The sequence below is a fragment of the Malus sylvestris genome, chromosome 1 (genome assembly GCF_916048215.2).
Source record: "Malus sylvestris chromosome 1, drMalSylv7.2, whole genome shotgun sequence".
Taxonomy (NCBI): Eukaryota; Viridiplantae; Streptophyta; class Magnoliopsida; order Rosales; family Rosaceae; genus Malus; species Malus sylvestris.
Window position 1 is genome coordinate 22,488,337 of NC_062260.1, and position 18,619 is coordinate 22,506,955.

The following is an 18,619-nucleotide window of genomic DNA, read 5'->3' on the forward strand; positions in this document are numbered from 1 at the left end:
CAGTGCGGCACGAAAAAGACGAAGAAAGCAACGAAAGACAGTCATTTGCACAGGTAAGATGTAGAAAATTGCTAGAGGAGGGGGAACAAATATCCTCTAAGCTATCTCTCTCTTGTAGGGTAGAATAAATCGCTCTCCAAAGTTGATTTAATAACCCACTTAAGGTGGACTTAAATAGGCTTTGAGAGAAATTTATTTCCCTTTCCTAGAAGGATCTAATTTCCTATTAAAGAGAGAATCTACATCAAAATAGGAAGCAGTCCTAAGTTTCCTAAAGCAAGAAGATCTCTACACCTGCTGCCCTTTTCTGCGAGCAGCCCAACATGTGTGGGGGCATTTGTGGAGCCAAAAATATTCACAAGGCGACATGTGGATTTTTGACAAAAGAAGACAAAACTACCCTTGGGGCATACCGGGATTCCTACACGCAAGCAGCGGGCAATTATCCCTCAACCAAGTCAAAAGTGCCCAAAATAGGTATCAACTTAAAACCTAATTTATTCATATATTTCCTATTTCATTATTTAGCTAATCAATTAGCTAAATACTATACTTATTCCATAATTCCTAAAACATTCCTTCTAAAATAATGATAAATAGCTAATTAATGGGTTAATTAGCTAATTATTCCCTTAATTAGCATTTAGACCTTTCACTTTACCCTAACTCCCACAAAAGGGCCGGCTATCCCCATTTCAAAACCTCATCCATCACCTTTTCTACCTTTTTCACCATTTCTTCCTTTTTATTAGCCAATAAATTCCATAACCACAAAAGCATTTCCTTTTATGTTTAATTAGCCAATTAATTGGCTAATTAAACCAAAACAAAACCTAAAACCCTACTAAGTGGCCGGCCATCCTTTCCTCTCCTATAAATTGGTTCCCATTTTCACCAAACACTAATTCCAACACTTTGGCAAAAATCCCAAAATTCTCTAAACACTCTTTCTCTCTAAATTCTAACTTTGTCATCGGAGGTTCTTCGGCCAAAGCTCCCCTCATTCATCGTGGGTGCGTGAGGCTCTTGGCCTTAACCTAAGGTTTTAATTGTTTTGTAGGTGCAAAATTGTCCAAGATCAAGGAGGAAGAAATTTGCATCCACAATGTGCTCTGAATTCTGATCGCTTCCTCTTTTCACGACAGCAATAAATTCTAAGTTAACTTTACTGCATCTGCAACTGCAGGGTTTTCAATTTCCATATGCATGCAGGCATGGCATCTGCAACTGCAACCCTAAACCCGAAAATAAATATATTGCATGCTGTTTACCAGAATCTTAATTAGCATCTAACATCAACTGCTTCTTACTCACAATTTCTACTTAACACACAAAAGAAATGATTAAATATTTGTAGATCTCAAGCTGAGAATAAAATATCAAATGCGTACAACTGCGATAGCAATTCAGATTTCTCAAAGTAAAAAAGTTCCCAGCTATAGGCTGCCAAAAGTTCTGTGAATATGGTTCAAGTCACAACCTATTGGCTAGAGATTATATTCCTATGAAAATCTATTTCTGGTGTGATTGTCAAACCGTCATGTGATTTAACCAAATTATGTACACAATAACACATTTTTCTTTAGTATATTATACCCTAAAATATCAATAGATCACCAATTCGTATATATTGCAACACATAATTTAGTAATATCATGTGACGTTGTGAGATTAATTGTATCAGTAACATGATATATAAACACTTTTTCTTTACGAGGGAAAGGGAGGTCCAACTCCAAACCTACCCTTTAGGCTTTAGCCAAGATCAATAAAGAAGTGAAAAAATAAGAATATGGACGGCTAGCAAAAGGCCTCTTTTATCCTGAAATGAGCCATCATATAGTATACAATTGTGTAGCTTAGGAATATTATAGGACAGTTGCCATGCAAAAACCGACTTTGCCCCAGTTGCTTGTTGCAGACAATTACATAAAAGTATCAGCCACTCTGTCTCCGTCTCTTACCAAAACAGCTACGAATACAGATTTTTCTATATACAAGAATCTCTTGCATTTTAGAAATGGTAGAGGACATGAAAATCACATAATATGGTCTGAAAAATCACAGCGTTTTGATTGCCATAGGCCAAAAAGAAGGTCAATAAACTACCAAAGGTAACAGCATTTTAAGCTGTAAAGTGGATTTTGACTACACATGCACAAAGTTATAAATTATCCATGACATGCATGAAACAGGAGAAATGACTGACATATAGAATGAGTTTACTCTTACTTTAGTGTCCCAGTCTAGTAATATAATGTCATATGTACTGAAACACCACATGACGAATGACAATAAATCTGTTGCATGTAAGTTGCTTTTCAAAACTCTCTCCCAAGTCCCAAGCGAGCTAGCTAGATGGCTCATCCACCTCAGATTTGGTGTCTACGTCCGTGCCGCACCAAAGATCTATGAAATCATAATACTTTGCTTTTGCCAGTGTCAATTAAGATTATATAGAAGTCAATGAAAGTTACATTTTGATAGGATTATATAAATTTCCCTGCAAATGGCTCACTTGTGATGTTGATGAGAATGGAATCTTGCGTTGTCTACGTGAGAAGGGAGGTTTTTATTTTTATTTTTTGAGGGAATATTGTTGCCATGTGAAAACCTAGGAAAAGAAAAGAGAATTAATATAAAAAACAGAAGTATCTAATTCCATAGGAAGCAAAGAGAATTTAATATCTTGACAAACCAAATGGGAAAAAAGTGGGAAAAGAGAGCAAAAGGGAGAATAAAACCTGCTATTTTAAATGGACCACCATTAGGAAGACTTTTTAATCTTAATAGATTTTAAAGGTGGTGTTTAGCTGTTTTTAAACAGGCTTATTATTGGATATAATCATAAAAGGTGAGAAATTTTTAAATGTAACGGTCATATTATTGTGTAATGATATAAATTCACGTGTTATAATATGAATAAGAGATTATATTGATATGTCATGTACTTAAACTGTAGTGCGAATAAGTAAATGAACTTTTAAAAAAATCAGATTGAATCACGTTGTGGTGAGACAACTATATTAATAATAGACTTCTCGGCCATAATCGCCATACAAGGGGTGAAAACTCATGTCCGACTAGCCATATACAAATTAAGTGAAAATCGAGTTAGACCATAGTGAGGATGAGAGAATGCAATATATAAAATTCTCTTTTTGTATGTGTAGCCGCATAATCACGTGACTAGATGAACCTACTGTTCCTAATATTTGCCCATATGGGGGATGGAGGTCCATGGTAATCAGTAAATAAAGAGAATATTCTGACCACTTTCTAAATAGTAAAAACCCGGAAAACATAAAGTCCTTCTAAAATTCAAAATAAGAAAGCAAGCAGAAAAGAGAAAGAGAAAAGTACATTCTTCTTCAATCCATTCCATCTCCATCTCTCAAACTCCAATCCACGACGATGCTTACGCACACCACACTTTTTTCATCTTTTCGTTCGATTCATCCGGCTGTCCTCCACCCTTACTTTTGTGTTCTCCGCTTCACCAGATTCCATATTTTTCTCTACCGCGCATATATATACATATAGAATTTTGCTACAATGTGTTTAACTGCACTTTTCTAAAAGAAGAACCTGTCGATATTGTTGAGACTTTGACATTGCAGTTGTTAATATGTCGGCGATAAACTTAACTACCGTTAACCCTTAGTGTAGGAGGACTAATACGTATATTTGTATGTGCACATACAAATATATGAGTTTGAGGTTTTCTTTTACTTGGAGTTTTGAGCGAAATGAATTGAACTTCATTGCTGTGGAAGCCAAGAATCTGCGGCTCTCTGCGGCTCTCTGTCTACATTCTAAAACCACTGTCTTTTTCTCTCAGAGATTCTCTTGCTTGCTTTCTCTCTCGGCCTTTTAATTTTGACGTTGCCTGGTGCCTTGTTGTCCTCCCTCTTTTCTTTCGAGCCGTCCGTCGCCTAATCTCTCTCTCTCTCTCTCTCTCTCTCTCTGTGACCGTCCCTTTCAAGGTTCTTCGTGATTCCGGCGAAGCCCTCGTTCTATATATAAGGAGCTTAATCTTCAATGGTTGCTTCAGGTGTCAACCAGCTTTCTCACCCTTGTATTTCTGGTATAACACATATATCTATATATATATTCAACTTTTTTTATTCAGATTTAATTTATTTCCAAACTCTGTGCCTTATGTTTGTTTGGACAGAGGACGTTTTTTTTATTTTTTTATTTTTTTAAAGTTGGGAGATGATGTTGAAATGTTTGTGGTAAGCAGGGGAGTTTGTTTCTTCATACGTAGAGAGGAAGTCACGCTTTATGAAATGGCTCAGTAAACTTTTCAGGAGTAGGCCTAGTCGTGGAGAAGCCGCTGCTGGTAGTAACCGGAATCCGCAGCTTATTGGTGATGAAAACATGCTTTCGCGGGCGCTACCTCGATCATTGGTTTGAACACCAACCCCTCTTATTTTTTGTGATCACGTTTTCTTAACTTCAGACTGTTAATATATGTTAGTATTGTTCTTTTTGTTTGGATTACAAAATTATAGCATATTTTGGTTTGATTTCGGCTGCAAAATATTATGGGATTTTTATAATTCCCAGTTGATTTTAAGTGCTTGTATCTTTACTCGGATTTTTACCTTCATCCATGTCGATCATTTTTGTTATGTTTTCACTTTGGTCGAACCCGTCAACTGAGTTGATTTTTCCATCAAATTTTTATGGAAGTAACTTTGCCTTATTTGATGAATTGGACTAAATGGTGCTAACGGAATGAAACTATAAGAACGAAAGTGCAACAAAGAAAGCTACAACGATGACAGTGAGAATCCGAGTAAACTATCTTTTTCTTGTGTGATCAGGATGACCGCTCTAGAGCGCAGAAGGAGAAAGAGGAGTTAGACCATGCAATTGCACTGTCTCTGGCCGAAGATTTGAAAAAACCAAGCAGTAAGTTTCCATTCTTCAAGATCCGACCCCCGAATACTACACTCTGTGCGCGCGCGTCTTTTCACAATGTCGTTATTCAGGCATATTTTCTTTTGCAATATTCAGGACATAGATGGCAGACAGAAAAGGATGAAGAGCTTGCTAGGTCGCTTCAGGAAGGTCCGATTCCACCTTTCTATCCTCCATATGCCCAAGCCCCTCCACCGTATTATCCCTATGGACAACAAAGGTAACATTTTTTCAGGTGTACTTTTTAGTTTCTCGTAGCTTAGGATCTTCGGTTTGATCAATTTTTTTATTTACATACCAAATTGCTCAGTGTTAATGAAGCTTGAAAGTTGCTGCTACTAATCCTGTGCATTTTGTGTCTGATTAGCAGAATATGTGGCGTTTGTAAACACGAGATACAGTTTGGCAACTACCTGGCGTGCATGGGGATCTTTTTTCATCCCCAGTGCTTCTGTTGCCGTTCTTGTGGCCAACCGATTGTTGAGAATGAGGTAGTTTCTCTTCCTTGGACTCGTTCAGCTGTGTTTTTGTTTTTCCCTTCGCCATGGTCTAGTTCTTACCGGCGTTTTCTCTTGATCCTAGTTTTCTTTGTCAGGGAAGGATCCGTATCACAAGTCCTGCTTTAAAGAGCTGTCTCATCCCAAGTGTGAAGTTTGCCATCAATTTGTAAGAAAAGGCTATTTCTCTAAATATATAGAAACGTTATGGTAACCTACTTTGACATTAATAATTCTTCGCTTCGAAAATTTTCAGATTCCAACGAATCGAGCTGGTTTGATCGAGTATAGATGCCATCCTTTTTGGTCACAGAAGTACTGTCCAGCACATGAACATGATAACACAACTCGTTGCTGCAGTTGTGAACGCTTAGAGGTACTAATCTACACTAGCACCTCCTTAAAGTATTTCTTGAAATTGAAACTTTACGAACGCTAAATCAAATTGTTCTGCTTTCTTCATCTTCTTTTTCTTCGTTTGGAAGTCTTGGGATGCAAGGTACGTTTCACTGGGGGACGGGCGGAGTCTATGCTACGAGTGCATGGAATCTGCTATCATGGACACCGGTGACTGTCAGCCATTGTATCACTCCATACGAGACTATTACGAAGGGATGTACATGAGATTGGAGCAGGAAATACCCATGCTTCTGGTCGAAAGACAAGCACTTAACGAAGCTATTGTAGGCGAAAAGAGTGTAATGTCGAAATCCCTGCTCTGTTCTTTGAGTTTTTTTCGGTTTGAGGAATTCCTCTAATTCATCACTGGTTCTTTGCAGGGCCTCCATCACATGCCCGAGACGAGGGGTTTATGCCTTTCGGAAGAGCAGACTGTCACCAGTGTACGAATTTAGACAATTCTACTAGTTCTCTTTTCGTTCTTTCTTAAAATTGAAATGATTCATGAAGCTGACCTCAACGAAATTTTCTCATTTGTTTCTCTTGATTCCTTCATGTGTTACTAATCAGATCCTCAGAAGGCCGAGAATCGGAGGGTATCAATTTATCGGAATAAGAACCCAACCTCAGAAATTGAAACGAAGTTGCGAAGTTACTGCCATTCTTGTTCTCTATGGTCTCCCAAGGTAATGCTAGTTGGCTCTTTCAACTAAAAACGAAATGGTTATCAAACTGGCAGCACACAAGGTTCATCTGACTGTTTTCAATATTCATGTTGGATGCAGGTTACTGACTGGTGCCATTCTTGCCCATGAGTTGATGCACGGCTGGTTACGCCTCAATGGCTACCGGAATCTTAATCCCGAGGTAGAGGAAGGCATCTGCCAGGTGCTTTCATACATGTGGCTTGAGTCAGAAGTAATGCCGAGATTCAAAAGCATGCCATCTTCATCTGCATTTTCACCTGCTGCTTCCTCTTCCTCTTTCACGTTTTCCTCCAAAAAAGGTGGAAAATCGGAAGTTGAACACAAACTAGGGGAGTTTTTCAAGCACCAAATCGCCCACGATTCTTCACCTGCATACGGAGGAGGGTTTCGAGCAGCCAATGCAGCTGTGAATAAATATGGTTTGCGTCGCACATTGGATCACATTCACCACACCGGAAACTTCCCGGTGTAATGAGGACAAAATAATGTTGCTATTTCTCCGTTCTCTCTGCTCTATACGGCCATTCAAGTCTGAAGATATTATTTTGCTCAACCCTAACAACGGATTGAGCTCATCACAGAAGCTCTAGGGCGCTGGGAGAGGATACAAGCTCAATTTGTCACTCTTCCAATCAATAATATTAATAATAAACAATTATATCCATGTATTTTTATTTTACTTGAGATTGAGCTGGTTTAGTATTGCGGTGTTTTGAAAAAAAAAACTGTTTCTGTTATGCTGTGACAATAAGCTCATTTTCAGTTTTTTTCACAAAAAACTGAAAATAAGCTGTTTTTAAGTGTTTACCAAACACATTTTTGAGCTCAACTTTTTTTTTTACCCACTTTTTATATAAGCACCTCAGTACTGGTTTATGTGATTTTTCTGTTCTTACAAATTTTAATGGAGTTTGTGTTATGGAATTTTCTAAGAGAAGTTTTGTGAAAGATTTCTTCGTATGAGAGCAAGTAATGTGTAGAACAATTGTTGTGAAAGAGAAGCATGTTTCTGGAAAACGGCAAGTTTTTCAGTGTGACAGTAGATATCTCGTGTACCAACGGTGTAGAATCGTAAAATTAAAACACGTTTAGAGAACAAGTAGATTGATAACATCATGCGGAGTGACAATCACGACGAGAAATTAGCAAATAGATAGATTAGTACACCGTATAATGCTAGATTACTTTGTTAATTCGAAGACAAGTAAGAATTACAGCTGCAGGAAACGTCCCGTAAATTGAAGATTTCTCAGAGGAGAAGATTGAATATTTCTGATTACTGTAAGAGACAATTGCGTCGCATACAAATTCAAAATGTGAGAGATGTAGGATCGTCAATCTATACACACAAAAATCTATTCCCCACAGCAGCATCGCAAAACTACCTGCCACGAGATTTTGTTCTAACAGCTTCGTTCGGCGCCCCTCCTACAGTATCGCTTTCCGGAAAGATGAGTACCTAGTGAAACTATATAGCAGCACTGACATCCGCTAAAAGCATCTTCAACGTCTCGTACGTCATGAAACAGATACCTACACCGGGTACCACCTTGTAGTATTCTGGGAGGATCCCTCTATATAAGCCACGCAACCCTTCTGTTTTGAAGATGTGCTTAAATGTGCCAAAAAGGCCTGTTGAGTAGACACGAGCTCGGCCACCAGCGCCTTCCAACTGCTTCCGTCGCCTCACAAGATCCAATGGGAAGGTTGCTGCACAATATAATGAGAATAAAATGAAAAGAGCTGGACACCGTTGGTAAATGCCATCATACTATAATACTGTTTGAAGACTACATTCTCCGAGGTCATGAAATCAGGTCTCGAACAGTTAACAAATCAAACAATGCAAAGAAAGTGGCACATGACAAGTCAAGATGAGAAAGTGATTTAAAAGCAACAAAAATAAAACTAAAAATACGATCAGACTTTAAGCACTATGCAACCACTCCCAAATAAATTGAGTAATATTGGCTATTCGACTACTACCACTATGCAGCTTGACAATCTAGTGCAAGTTTGAATGAAATTTAGTTTTTTCGGCAGTAATAATGAGGTGTTCACATACCTTACAGGTCAGTCAGCAGATGATTTAAAAAGCTAACACTAACACTTTTATGACAAAATGAAGGAAGATAGTCTGCCTTAAATAAAGGAAAGAAAATTTAGAGATTAAGATCCAAGTGAAGGCAACACCAGCCCAAGAGCATCCCCGCATTCACTGGCGAGGGCTTGAAGGAATACAATACCCATGAAGCCATTGGAATAAGGAAACCTAAGTGAGAAGCATACCTCAAAGAGGACACCTCTCACATTTGATAACTGAAGACAGAGTTTCACCTGAGAGCAGTTCCACCCTATAATAGAACCGACTGCAAACCTTTGGGAGACAAGTCACCGAAGAAATGTTGGAAAGATGATGTTAATCAAAACAAGGTCTTTATCATAAAAACAAAAATAAGTTAGATGAGTGATGATGCATAAGAAATTTCTTGTCAGCTTCCTTACTAAGATTCTCAAATACCGGATTAAAAACCCACTCCGGCCTGGTTTCTGGCTCTAAGGGTCAGTCTGTTTAGAGACTTGGTGCAGAGCCTGCACCACAACCTGTTTTCTCTGCATCAAAAGCATAGAAAACAGCTATGTACATTAACTTTTATTTATTATTGACATTTCTAATTAAACAAACCAAATTATTCAACCACATTGTTAACTGTAACAAGACTGCTCTAATCAGATTTCAATGCAATAGTTTAGGTTAGGGGTATTTCACCAAATGTAACACTTAAAAGTAATCCAACAGAAACTATTATTGAAGTGGTAAAAAGTGAAAAGAAAATTTGCTTTAAAGCTATACATGGGTAGAAGAAGCATTACATCCACCATCAAGCTTGACACTGATATCTATACAATACAAACTATGACTTCCATTAAGAACAACCACCCAGACTATCTGACACGAGAAACTATATTGAAACACTTTTCAAGAGATCTAAGAAAATAGGAAGTGTAAGATCACTCACCTGTTGATGATGCAATTCCTGAAAGGCTCCCACAAGCAAGACTAACCAACACAGTAGAATCCTCAGGCCTGATGTGAAGGTAACGAAATTAGCATTATAATGTTTGGCCTAAAGAAAGCATGCATGCAAAGGTAATTGTAACATATAAACCATAGAACTAAGTAACCCACCTATGCGACTGCCAAGAAGCTCTCAAGGTCTCATAAACTGAAAAACTGATAGCTATACTGGGCCCAACACCCTGCATTATAGATAGTAGAGAAGTCAGATAAAACACTAAGTGACGATTCTAGGCATGAATGAAGTTACAAAAAATAATTTGAGCATACCAAGAGGGTTGCTCCGAGTCCCTTATAGAGGCCAAAAATACCCTCATCCCGGGTAATAGTTTGCAGTGTATGCCAAATTCCTTTGTAGTACATCACATTTGTCTGCAAATTTCCAATAAAACAATAGTGGAGCAAAATACATATGAAAATTTTTCAGTCAAGGCAGAGCTCTTAAATTCAATCAGAGACTAACATACAGTAATTCAAAAAGGATGAAATGGTTCAGAATATAGTTGAACATATGCCCCTGTAGGTATGCTTCAAATATACAACAAGACTAACTTCTGGGGAAGTGTTAAAAATAGAAAACATATGCCAACTACTAATGATTGACGCGGCATGCATTCCCAAACATGGCAATCAATGGTTCAACAACTTACAAATCTCATTTGGGAAGTTCTTTTAAATGACTGCAAGCACCTTTAGAGAAAATGTTTTTGGGTTCCAAAAGCACTTGAAGTTCTTCCTGCTTCCTGAAGGAAGCACTTCCAGGATTAACTTGCATTTTTACTACGTATTGGTTTCAAAAACATTCTCTATAAGCCCTTTCAGTCATTTAAAACCACTTCCCAAATAAGTACAAAATCTAGTAAAAGAAAGCATTTCTTTCCAAATTACCTGAGCTGCAAGGCGTGTCCTTACAAGATCCAAAGGATATGTGACTGATGCAGCTGTTATTCCGGCCAATCCTCCACCCACAAAATGCACACCAAGGTCTGTACTCAAGTTGTCGCTATGATTTTCCAGTCCAGGAACATTTTTTAGGAACTGTACCACATAAAACCCAATGAATTAAACATCAAGCAATGGTACAATAACTTAATTGACCAGTTGAACTGTATGAAGGTAACATGAACCAAGTGTTTTTACCAACCTTTTTATACTGCTCATATGAGTAGAAATTGACGGAAGAATATGGAAGACGATGAGCAATTGTCACCAAATTTCCTTTCCAGAAAGCTCTAAATCCTTCTTCACCAGCAATTCTGGAGGCCTCACGCCATATGCTAGCTTTTCGCATCGTTGCAACATCTGAGTGCATACCTTGCACCTAAAATGATAGCATGATATCAGTAAAGCATGTTCGATAATCATAACAAAACCCAATCTTTACTTGTTCAGTAACCCGAAAACTCGGGCTTAATTCAAAGTTCAAAATTTTAATCAAATTTTCATTAAAAATAAAACCAAGCATGACTCATTGTTCACTAAAGCATAACAAAACCCGATCTTCACTTGATCAGTAACTTGAAAACACCGACTTTTTTAATTCGAAGTTCTTTTTTTTTTAACCAAATTTCATTGAACAGAACACACCAAACACCAAAATAATATATTAAGTTAAACAAAAACTCATTAATCAGCCTGCAAAAACAAACATTAAAAATGAAGGGAAAACAAGGAAAAGACCCACCTGAAAGAGAATAGTGAGCCGAGCAAGAGGCGCCGTGCAAGTCTTACTGAGAGCGCCAGCGACACCTCCTGCGAGAAGCTGTGACACCGTACCGATCTGAGACTGCTGTTGGTGCAGCGGCTTCGTCTGTTTCTGCGGCAGCGACTGCGCCAGCGACCTCACGCCGCCTTCGACGGCCACGCCTCCATGGCCGGTATTCAGAGCAATCTGCCCTCCTTCCACCACCACCCCAACTCTCGCCTCCGTCTGCATTTCTGGGTTGCCCTAGAATCCCTTAACTTCGCCACGAAGCAACCTCACCCCCAACTCCCAAAACCTGAGAGAAATTGAATGCCGGAAAAAAAAACCCTAGAGATTAGAAATTGCACGAACCCAGTTTTCCGCTTCTGCTGCGGAGCTTCTTCATTACTCTTGTCTGCTCTCCCTGCTTAATTTGAACGCAGGAAGGGGGTAGAAGAATGTACCAAGCGACGCCGTTTGACCGCTTTCACCGAGACTCTGCGTTTAAGGAAAGATTAGGGTTTTCTGTCTTTGTCAACTTAACAAGTCTGGTGGGGGGGGCATCAAGTGCATTGCGTCCTAACCTAGCACAGACAAATGGCGGTTTTCTATTGGTGAATAAAAAGAGACCGTTGATACGTAAACACGACAGTGAGTATTTTTTGATGTGGGTGGTGTTATAATACAACTGGATGCAGGCACTTTTTACCGCCGCGGAATATCTTACTTACCGATTATTTTCGCTTTCGAATATGCTTTTACGCAAGCAGCTTCAAGTTCGCATGCGTACTTTCACAAATAAATAAAAAATAAAAAAGCTTTCGAGTGGGCGTATTGCTGCCAGCTGGCGAGGTTAACGTTGTTGTAATAGGAACATAAGTCGGTTAATTGTGTTCTCCACTACTTGTCTGCCACGTAGCATTCCCGAAGGGCTAAGCATTCAAAATTTCAAACTTTTTGTCTCTCTTTTTATCTTTTATTTTGTACTTTTCACCCACCGACCAACAATTTTTCCACAAAGTATTTTACTCCTATCCACTATTCACTTTGGGTGTATTTTATTTAGGTTTGTGTTTATTACAATAACAATAACAAAACCTTTTACTACTAAGTAGAGTCGGTTGTATGAATCTTAGAACATCATCGCGTTGGGTTCTGTGCCACGTTTTCTTGGGTCTTCCTCTACCCCTTTGGCCCTGAACCTCTGTTCTATAATCGTATCTTTTGACCAGAGCATTAGTAGGCCTTTATTTTACATGTCCAAACCACCGTAACCGATTTTCTCTCATTTTTCTTCAATTTCAGCTACTCCTACTTTATCTCGGATATCTGTATTCCTAATCTTATCCTTTCTATGTGCCCACACATCCAACGAAGTATTCTCATCTCCGCTACATTCATTTTATGTACGTGTTAATGCTTCACCGTCCAACATTCCATGTCATAAACCATTTCCGGCCTTATTGCCGTCCTATAAAAAATTTCCTTGAGCTTTAGTTGCATACGACAGTCACACAACTCTCATATAGATCTTGAAATTTTCCCTTGAGTTTATCCATTACACAAATCTTGAAATTTATATTTATCAAACAGTGATAAATTGGGTAATGAACATAATCCTCATTTCAGCAAAACCATATCCATTCACTTTTATTCTTCCTAATTTTTTTTTTTTAGAAATCAATAATGCAAAGCTACGATTGTATGAAACATAATTTCGTTCTAATTTATTAGCAAAATTTAGCTGTGGCCTTCAAGCTCTTATGTTATATTCCAAATTAGAATGTTATTGTTTGCACCAATTCAATTTTCAACTAATACATGTGATTTTCGTGTAGCAAAGTGAGACATAATATTTATGATACTTAAGTTATGAAATATCAATGTTATTGTTGATCTTTATAATAACGTCTAAAATATAACACTACGGGATTGTGCAACCGTTACACTTAAAAAATTTCCTAATTTATAACCAACTTGTACTTTAGTGACCATAATGTGAATTTGTTCATTGTGTATAACTTTCGCAAATATATATAAAAGCAAAAAGTATAGCATAATAGGATTATGCATTATCTTGGTTCCCTTTAGTGGTAGGTTCAAATGCATTAGTATGTAAAAGAAAAGTGGAACTTGGATGGCTTTGAGTCCAAGCAAGATAGTATCTTTTCTCTTTTCATGATAGTATCTTAGGGTTGAGTAATTGAAATTACGTTAAACGAGAAAATATTAATTTTTCATTATTAAGAGTTTTTATTGTCACTTAGCTAGTATTACAATTTAATGGTTTTTTTTTTTTGGTAACTGATGTCTTAAATTCAATTTTCGCCAAAAGTAAATTTGAACCATATTATTATTCTCCAACCCTTTAATATAGATAATATTGTTTGTTAACAAGAAACGTTTTCCTTACTAATAATATAGAATTAATGACGATTAGTGCAAAGACCATGATCTGATTACTTTTTATCTTATTATTTCCATTTGTTTAGCATTGTTATCCATCCCATCATGGGTTGTGACTAGGTGTCACGACATTGCCAAAAAAATTCAGAAATATTTGGAATGTAGCACATAAATTGAAAAAAAAATATATATAAATTCCATTATCCCACCAGCTCTTGGCCTCTGATTGCACCATGTTATAACTTATGTTGGTGGATTGGTTATGTTACGAGGCGGTATTTTAATATTATACAATAATTTCTATAACTTTTTTTCTCCGCAAAATAATTAGTATTTAAAATTTCGATAGACGTGAAAATATCAATATGCAAATTTATAAAAATATTGATATTGATAGCAATTGTCTTAAAAAAAAATTATGAAAATTTGCAGTAGAAATTTAGTCAAAATTAGATAAACATTTTCTCAAAAAAAAATTCAAATTTCAGTTCCGATAAGATATAAGGAAAACAAATTAAAAGAGCTTGAAAACTTTGAGTTTTAATCAAAAAGACAAAAATGTGTTGTAAGTGAATAGTATCGTGAGTGACTTTTTAGAGTAAAAATGTCCTTAACGTTAAAAATGAACAGTACTAGAAGTATTTCATTAAGATTCCAAGAAATATATATATTGAATCAGGATATTTATTATTTTTTCCCAAAAATATATATATTGAATCGGGATATTCATTATTTTTCATCTATCTTGCCAAAATAAGGTGAAATGCATGAAATTTGCACACCCCACCCCCCCCCCCCACTTTCCATATTGATCATTGATTTCTCGGATATTTCGATGAAAATATCGACACTAGCAACAGGTGAAATGCATGAAATTTGCACACCCCCCAAACTTTCCATATTGATCATTGATTTCTCGGATATTTCGATGAAAATATCGACACTAGCAACTAATTAACAAAAGCTTTGCCCTGTGGAATCATGCCGTATGGATCTTTCTTTTATACCCTAATTCTTTCCGATCGACATGCTCACTTTTTCGCTTGAAGAGTTAAAGCCAAGGAAGTTTCGGCTGTTGTACTAATTCTACAACCAGTACTCTTCTGTAGACCACTGCTCGTTAAGCTTCCATAAGCTGCATTCCTCCTCCATGTCTCGCTGTGCTCAGGCACATCGTGTTGGATTTTCAGGAGCGTTTAGTTGGATGTCTTGAGATTTTTGGCTTGAATTTTTCAAAGGCAGAGTCCCCAGATGGAGAACTGGATTCTCTTCAGAAGGGAGAACAGATGCCTTTACATCTTAGTTGGATGTCTTGAGATTATTTAACTCCTTGAGCATTTCGATTCACTTAACTGTAATTCGCTTTGTTTGGTTAAATCTGCCCTCCATGAAAACAACTTAAGTTGAATCGAACTACTTATATTAATTTTATAATTTCTTTTGCACTTGTTATTCTTTTGTTCTCCCCACTTTAGTATTATGTTTCATACCACACAATATTGCTATTAAGATAAATAGATTGTTAGTTTGTTATTTTGGAGTAACGCATAATATTTATAGGGGTGTGATATCCACACACATTTTTTTACTTCTCACACACTTTTCTAATTTTCGGCCGCCGGATCGGATGAATTGAAGAAGATCAACAAACAGAAATTAACAAATGGTGTGTGAAAAGTAAAATGGGGTGTGTGGATAACACATCCCTAATTTTACAGTGCTAAAAATAGGGAAATTTATTTTGAATATTGTTGAATAATTAGAATAGTGGATATATTATTTGTTTTAATACTGGATATAATAACGGAAGACTTGAAACAAAACCAAACCCAACGACGCTTTAGGATTCAATAGTGGGAAAAGGGTGGTTTGTTGTATCCTAATTAAAAAAATTGACAATGAGGAAGTTTTTAATTTTAAAAACATTAAACAAATTTGTTCAACATTCAACAAGACAAACGTAATGAACCATTAAGCATGCTCAATTTCCTCATTTACACATAATAATTATCAAGGCATAAGTTGATCACTGCTGCTACACTCAGAATCATTATCAGACACTACCCTCCTCCTCTCCACATTTTTGTACGTATATCGAATAGATACCCACACATGAGCAAAGAAATTCACCGCATTCACTGCTGCCAAAAGCCAATAGAAATTGTCCAAACGGCTTGAACGTAAGTCCTTTCCAAACCAGCTTTTCCCTGCCTTTCCGGTGATACCATCCACAGCCATAATCAGAAAGCTACTTATGAAGCTCCCAGTTCCTATCACACTCAGATACAAAGCAATCCCTATGCTTCTCATGTTGTCGGGAACTTCGTCGTAGAAGTACTCTTGTAGCCCTACCAGAGTGAACCCATCTCCAAACCCTAGAATTATGTACTGGGGAGCTAGCCACAACACACTCAGAGATTTTGGATTATGAACTCCTAGTCTTTTTGTTTCAGCTAATGCTGCAGCTGTCATTGATGCTGTTGAAAAAACCATGCCAACTCCAATCCTTTGGAGGATGGTCATCCCTCGTTCGTTGCCGTTGATTTTCCTTAGAACCGGAACAAGAACCTTGTCATAGACTGCGACAGAGATCAACATTGCAATGGCCGCAAGAGAGTTGATTGCGGCTGGTGGGATTTTGAAGTTGTCAGTGATATTAAGGTTCATTGTTGCAGCTTGTTTGACAAAGAATGTTGGGGCTTGTGCGACACATAATCCAAATGGTATTGAGGTTATCCATATGGGGATCATGTTGAAAAGAAGCTTCACCTCCTCCACTCTTGTCAGTGTTGTCAATCTCCAAGGATTGTGTTTCTGTTGCAAACAAGATGTGCTCTCATTCTCTTCTATGATCGCTGCCTTGTCTAGAAACCTAAGAAAACAAAGCTAAATACATACTGAGTCTTGCTATTTCAACCACATTTACTGAACGATTTTTTACAAAGACGAAACACACTTACAAAAACAGGTCGTACCTCTATATTTGGGAAGTGGTCAATAATATGGTAAAAAAGTTTTATGCATAAAAAATTTGTCTAAAAACCTACGAATTAGAGCAAATGACAATGAACTAACAAAAATCTGTGATTCTATCTCTATTTGAGATGTGGTCAACAATGCGGTCTATATTGTCTAAATGATTGCATTCAATAATAAATTGTAATTGGATAATGAAGGCATATGTTTGCTTACCTAAGCCTATTTGTATGAAGTAGTTGCCTTCCATGGGCTTGAGACTTGGGAACTTCAAATAGCAAAGCAGGGTTTGAAGGATGGGCCAACTTTCTTTTTCTTATGGCCGCAACAAATACCTGCAACAAAGGGATCATAGGGCTTCCTTCTGGGAGCCTATACCTATAGCAAGACTTCCCCATAAAGAAGGTGACAACTGTAAAAGCCATGAAGATTGTGAGACCAAGAACAGCAACACCCCAACCCAAAAAGTCTTGAACATAGACAATAGCAGTCACCCCAAGAAGCAGCCCACAGCAGGTTGCAAAGTTCCACCAATTGAAGTAGGACATTTTCTTGATTCGTTCTACCGGGTGATCGTCATCGAATTGATCTGCTCCAAAGCTCTGAAGACATGGTTTGTGCCCTCCAGTTCCAAGAGAGATGCAATACAAGGCAACAAAAAGCACCACTTCATGAAGCTTTCGAGGCGGCAGTCGGCAGGGGGTTGTATCACAGGGCTTTAGACTAGGGACGAACTGCGACATTGTCAGCAGACTTAGACCCTGATGATTTAAGGATTTTGTATAAGGTGTTAGTCCAATATTTATGAGTAGTACGATTGAATATAAATTTGGGAGAAAAACTGCGACAGGGGACTTTGGTAGTATCCTTAGCGAATGATACATGACAATACGTCACTTACTAAAGATACCACCATAGTGTCATCCCTTGTGCAGGTAAATTTCTCTGGTAAGTTAGGGCTTAATATATTCACCGTTAGATAAATGAAGGATGAAACCATAACCATGCCGAATCGGCCAGTGTAGGCATCTGCTAAAAATCCTCCAATTAAGGGTATTAATGTTGTCACTCCTGACCAAAAGTTCACAGTTTTGGCTGCTGTTTTGATTTCTTGATGAAGCACTCCGGTGAGGTAGGAGATGAGATTTGTTGATAGTCCAAACCAGCTTAACCGTTCACTAAATTCAATCGCTACAACAAAAATAAATATATCAATCACTTTGATGAGAGAGATAGACAAACAAATATATAAAACCGGAAACAGCTTTACACAGCTGATCGTGTATATGACAAACAAATATATACGATCGAAGATGGCCGATTATATACTCAGAAATTAACGGGTTAAGAGAGTTCAAGAAATTAATGAAATGCTTTGACAAAAAAAAAAAAAGAATGAAATGCTGGCTTTCAAAGATGATTTGAATAATATAAAGACACACACAAACACACAGAGGCACTTACTGATGATAAACAGAGAAGCTTTCCAAACACCGGTAGAAGCACGGCGAGGAACTTGTCCTTTATGATCTATGGATGAATCATAAACCCAAGTCTCGTCGTCCCTAAATATATCTAAAGCATGACTGCCTGATTTTCTTTTCTCCAATCTATCATGCTTCATCTTTAAGGTTTTTTTTAAAAACTTAATAGAAGATAAGGCAAGATTAGTTCCTCAGCAACAGTCGATGTAGGGCGCAAAGCACCCACCCTTCTGGAAGAGAAGGGACTATTACTTCTAGGAACCCCCCGCTCGACGCATTCTTTTATTCAACAAAAGAAGCTGAGAAATGTTACGAGAAACAGTTTAGTTTGTAATGATACAAATTTCAAACCAAGAGTGCCTGCTTTTATGGGAAGAACCAGTTTGTTGTTTTTTCATTCAAGTCTGTGCTTGTTTCTCACTGTTTTGTTTTGTTTTTTTTTTTTTTTTTTTTTTACA

The 18,619-nt window shown here is 37.5% G+C and overlaps 3 protein-coding genes across 13 annotated transcripts; 1 reads left to right on the top strand and 2 right to left on the bottom strand.

The window, feature by feature from the left end:
* Positions 1 to 3,581: 3,581 nt before the first annotated feature.
* LOC126631227 (protein DA1-related 2-like) lies at positions 3,582 to 7,469 on the top strand. 2 transcript variants are annotated; one of them, XM_050301406.1, is made up of 11 exons: positions 3,585 to 4,087; positions 4,247 to 4,413; positions 4,833 to 4,920; positions 5,026 to 5,149; positions 5,300 to 5,420; positions 5,512 to 5,595; positions 5,683 to 5,802; positions 5,912 to 6,124; positions 6,206 to 6,268; positions 6,396 to 6,511; positions 6,611 to 7,469. In XM_050301406.1, the coding sequence occupies exons 1-11, from the start codon at positions 4,042 to 4,044 to the stop codon at positions 7,002 to 7,004; spliced, it is 1,536 nt and encodes a 511-aa protein (XP_050157363.1). In that variant the 5' UTR covers positions 3,585 to 4,041; the 3' UTR covers positions 7,005 to 7,469. The 2 variants fall into 2 exon arrangements, with proteins under 2 accessions (XP_050157359.1, XP_050157363.1); XM_050301402.1 differs by having other exon boundaries at positions 3,582 to 4,087; positions 4,833 to 5,149.
* Positions 7,470 to 7,690: 221 nt separating this feature from the next.
* Positions 7,691 to 11,805, bottom strand: LOC126631241 (uncharacterized). 10 transcript variants are annotated; one of them, XR_007626345.1, is made up of 9 exons: positions 11,296 to 11,805; positions 10,756 to 10,932; positions 10,500 to 10,649; positions 9,882 to 9,983; positions 9,723 to 9,793; positions 9,553 to 9,620; positions 9,038 to 9,169; positions 8,822 to 8,909; positions 7,691 to 8,673 (listed from the first exon to the last, which is right to left on the bottom strand). XR_007626345.1 is itself a non-coding variant. In XM_050301425.1 (7 exons), exons 1-7 carry the CDS (start codon positions 11,545 to 11,547, stop codon positions 9,105 to 9,107), a joined length of 885 nt encoding a protein of 294 aa, XP_050157382.1. In that variant the 5' UTR covers positions 11,548 to 11,805; the 3' UTR covers positions 7,691 to 9,104. The 10 variants fall into 10 exon arrangements, 3 of the variants coding, with proteins under 3 accessions (XP_050157382.1, XP_050157403.1, XP_050157374.1); XR_007626350.1 differs by having other exon boundaries at positions 8,094 to 8,242; XR_007626347.1 differs by having other exon boundaries at positions 8,099 to 8,242; positions 8,598 to 8,673; positions 8,822 to 9,169.
* Positions 11,806 to 15,509: 3,704 nt separating this feature from the next.
* LOC126614625 (protein NRT1/ PTR FAMILY 5.6-like) lies at positions 15,510 to 18,301 on the bottom strand. Its single transcript, XM_050282275.1, has 4 exons — positions 18,142 to 18,301; positions 17,651 to 17,868; positions 16,894 to 17,438; positions 15,510 to 16,573 (listed from the first exon to the last, which is right to left on the bottom strand). The coding sequence occupies exons 1-4, from the start codon at positions 18,299 to 18,301 to the stop codon at positions 15,712 to 15,714; spliced, it is 1,785 nt and encodes a 594-aa protein (XP_050138232.1). The 3' UTR covers positions 15,510 to 15,711.
* Positions 18,302 to 18,619: the final 318 nt, after the last annotated feature.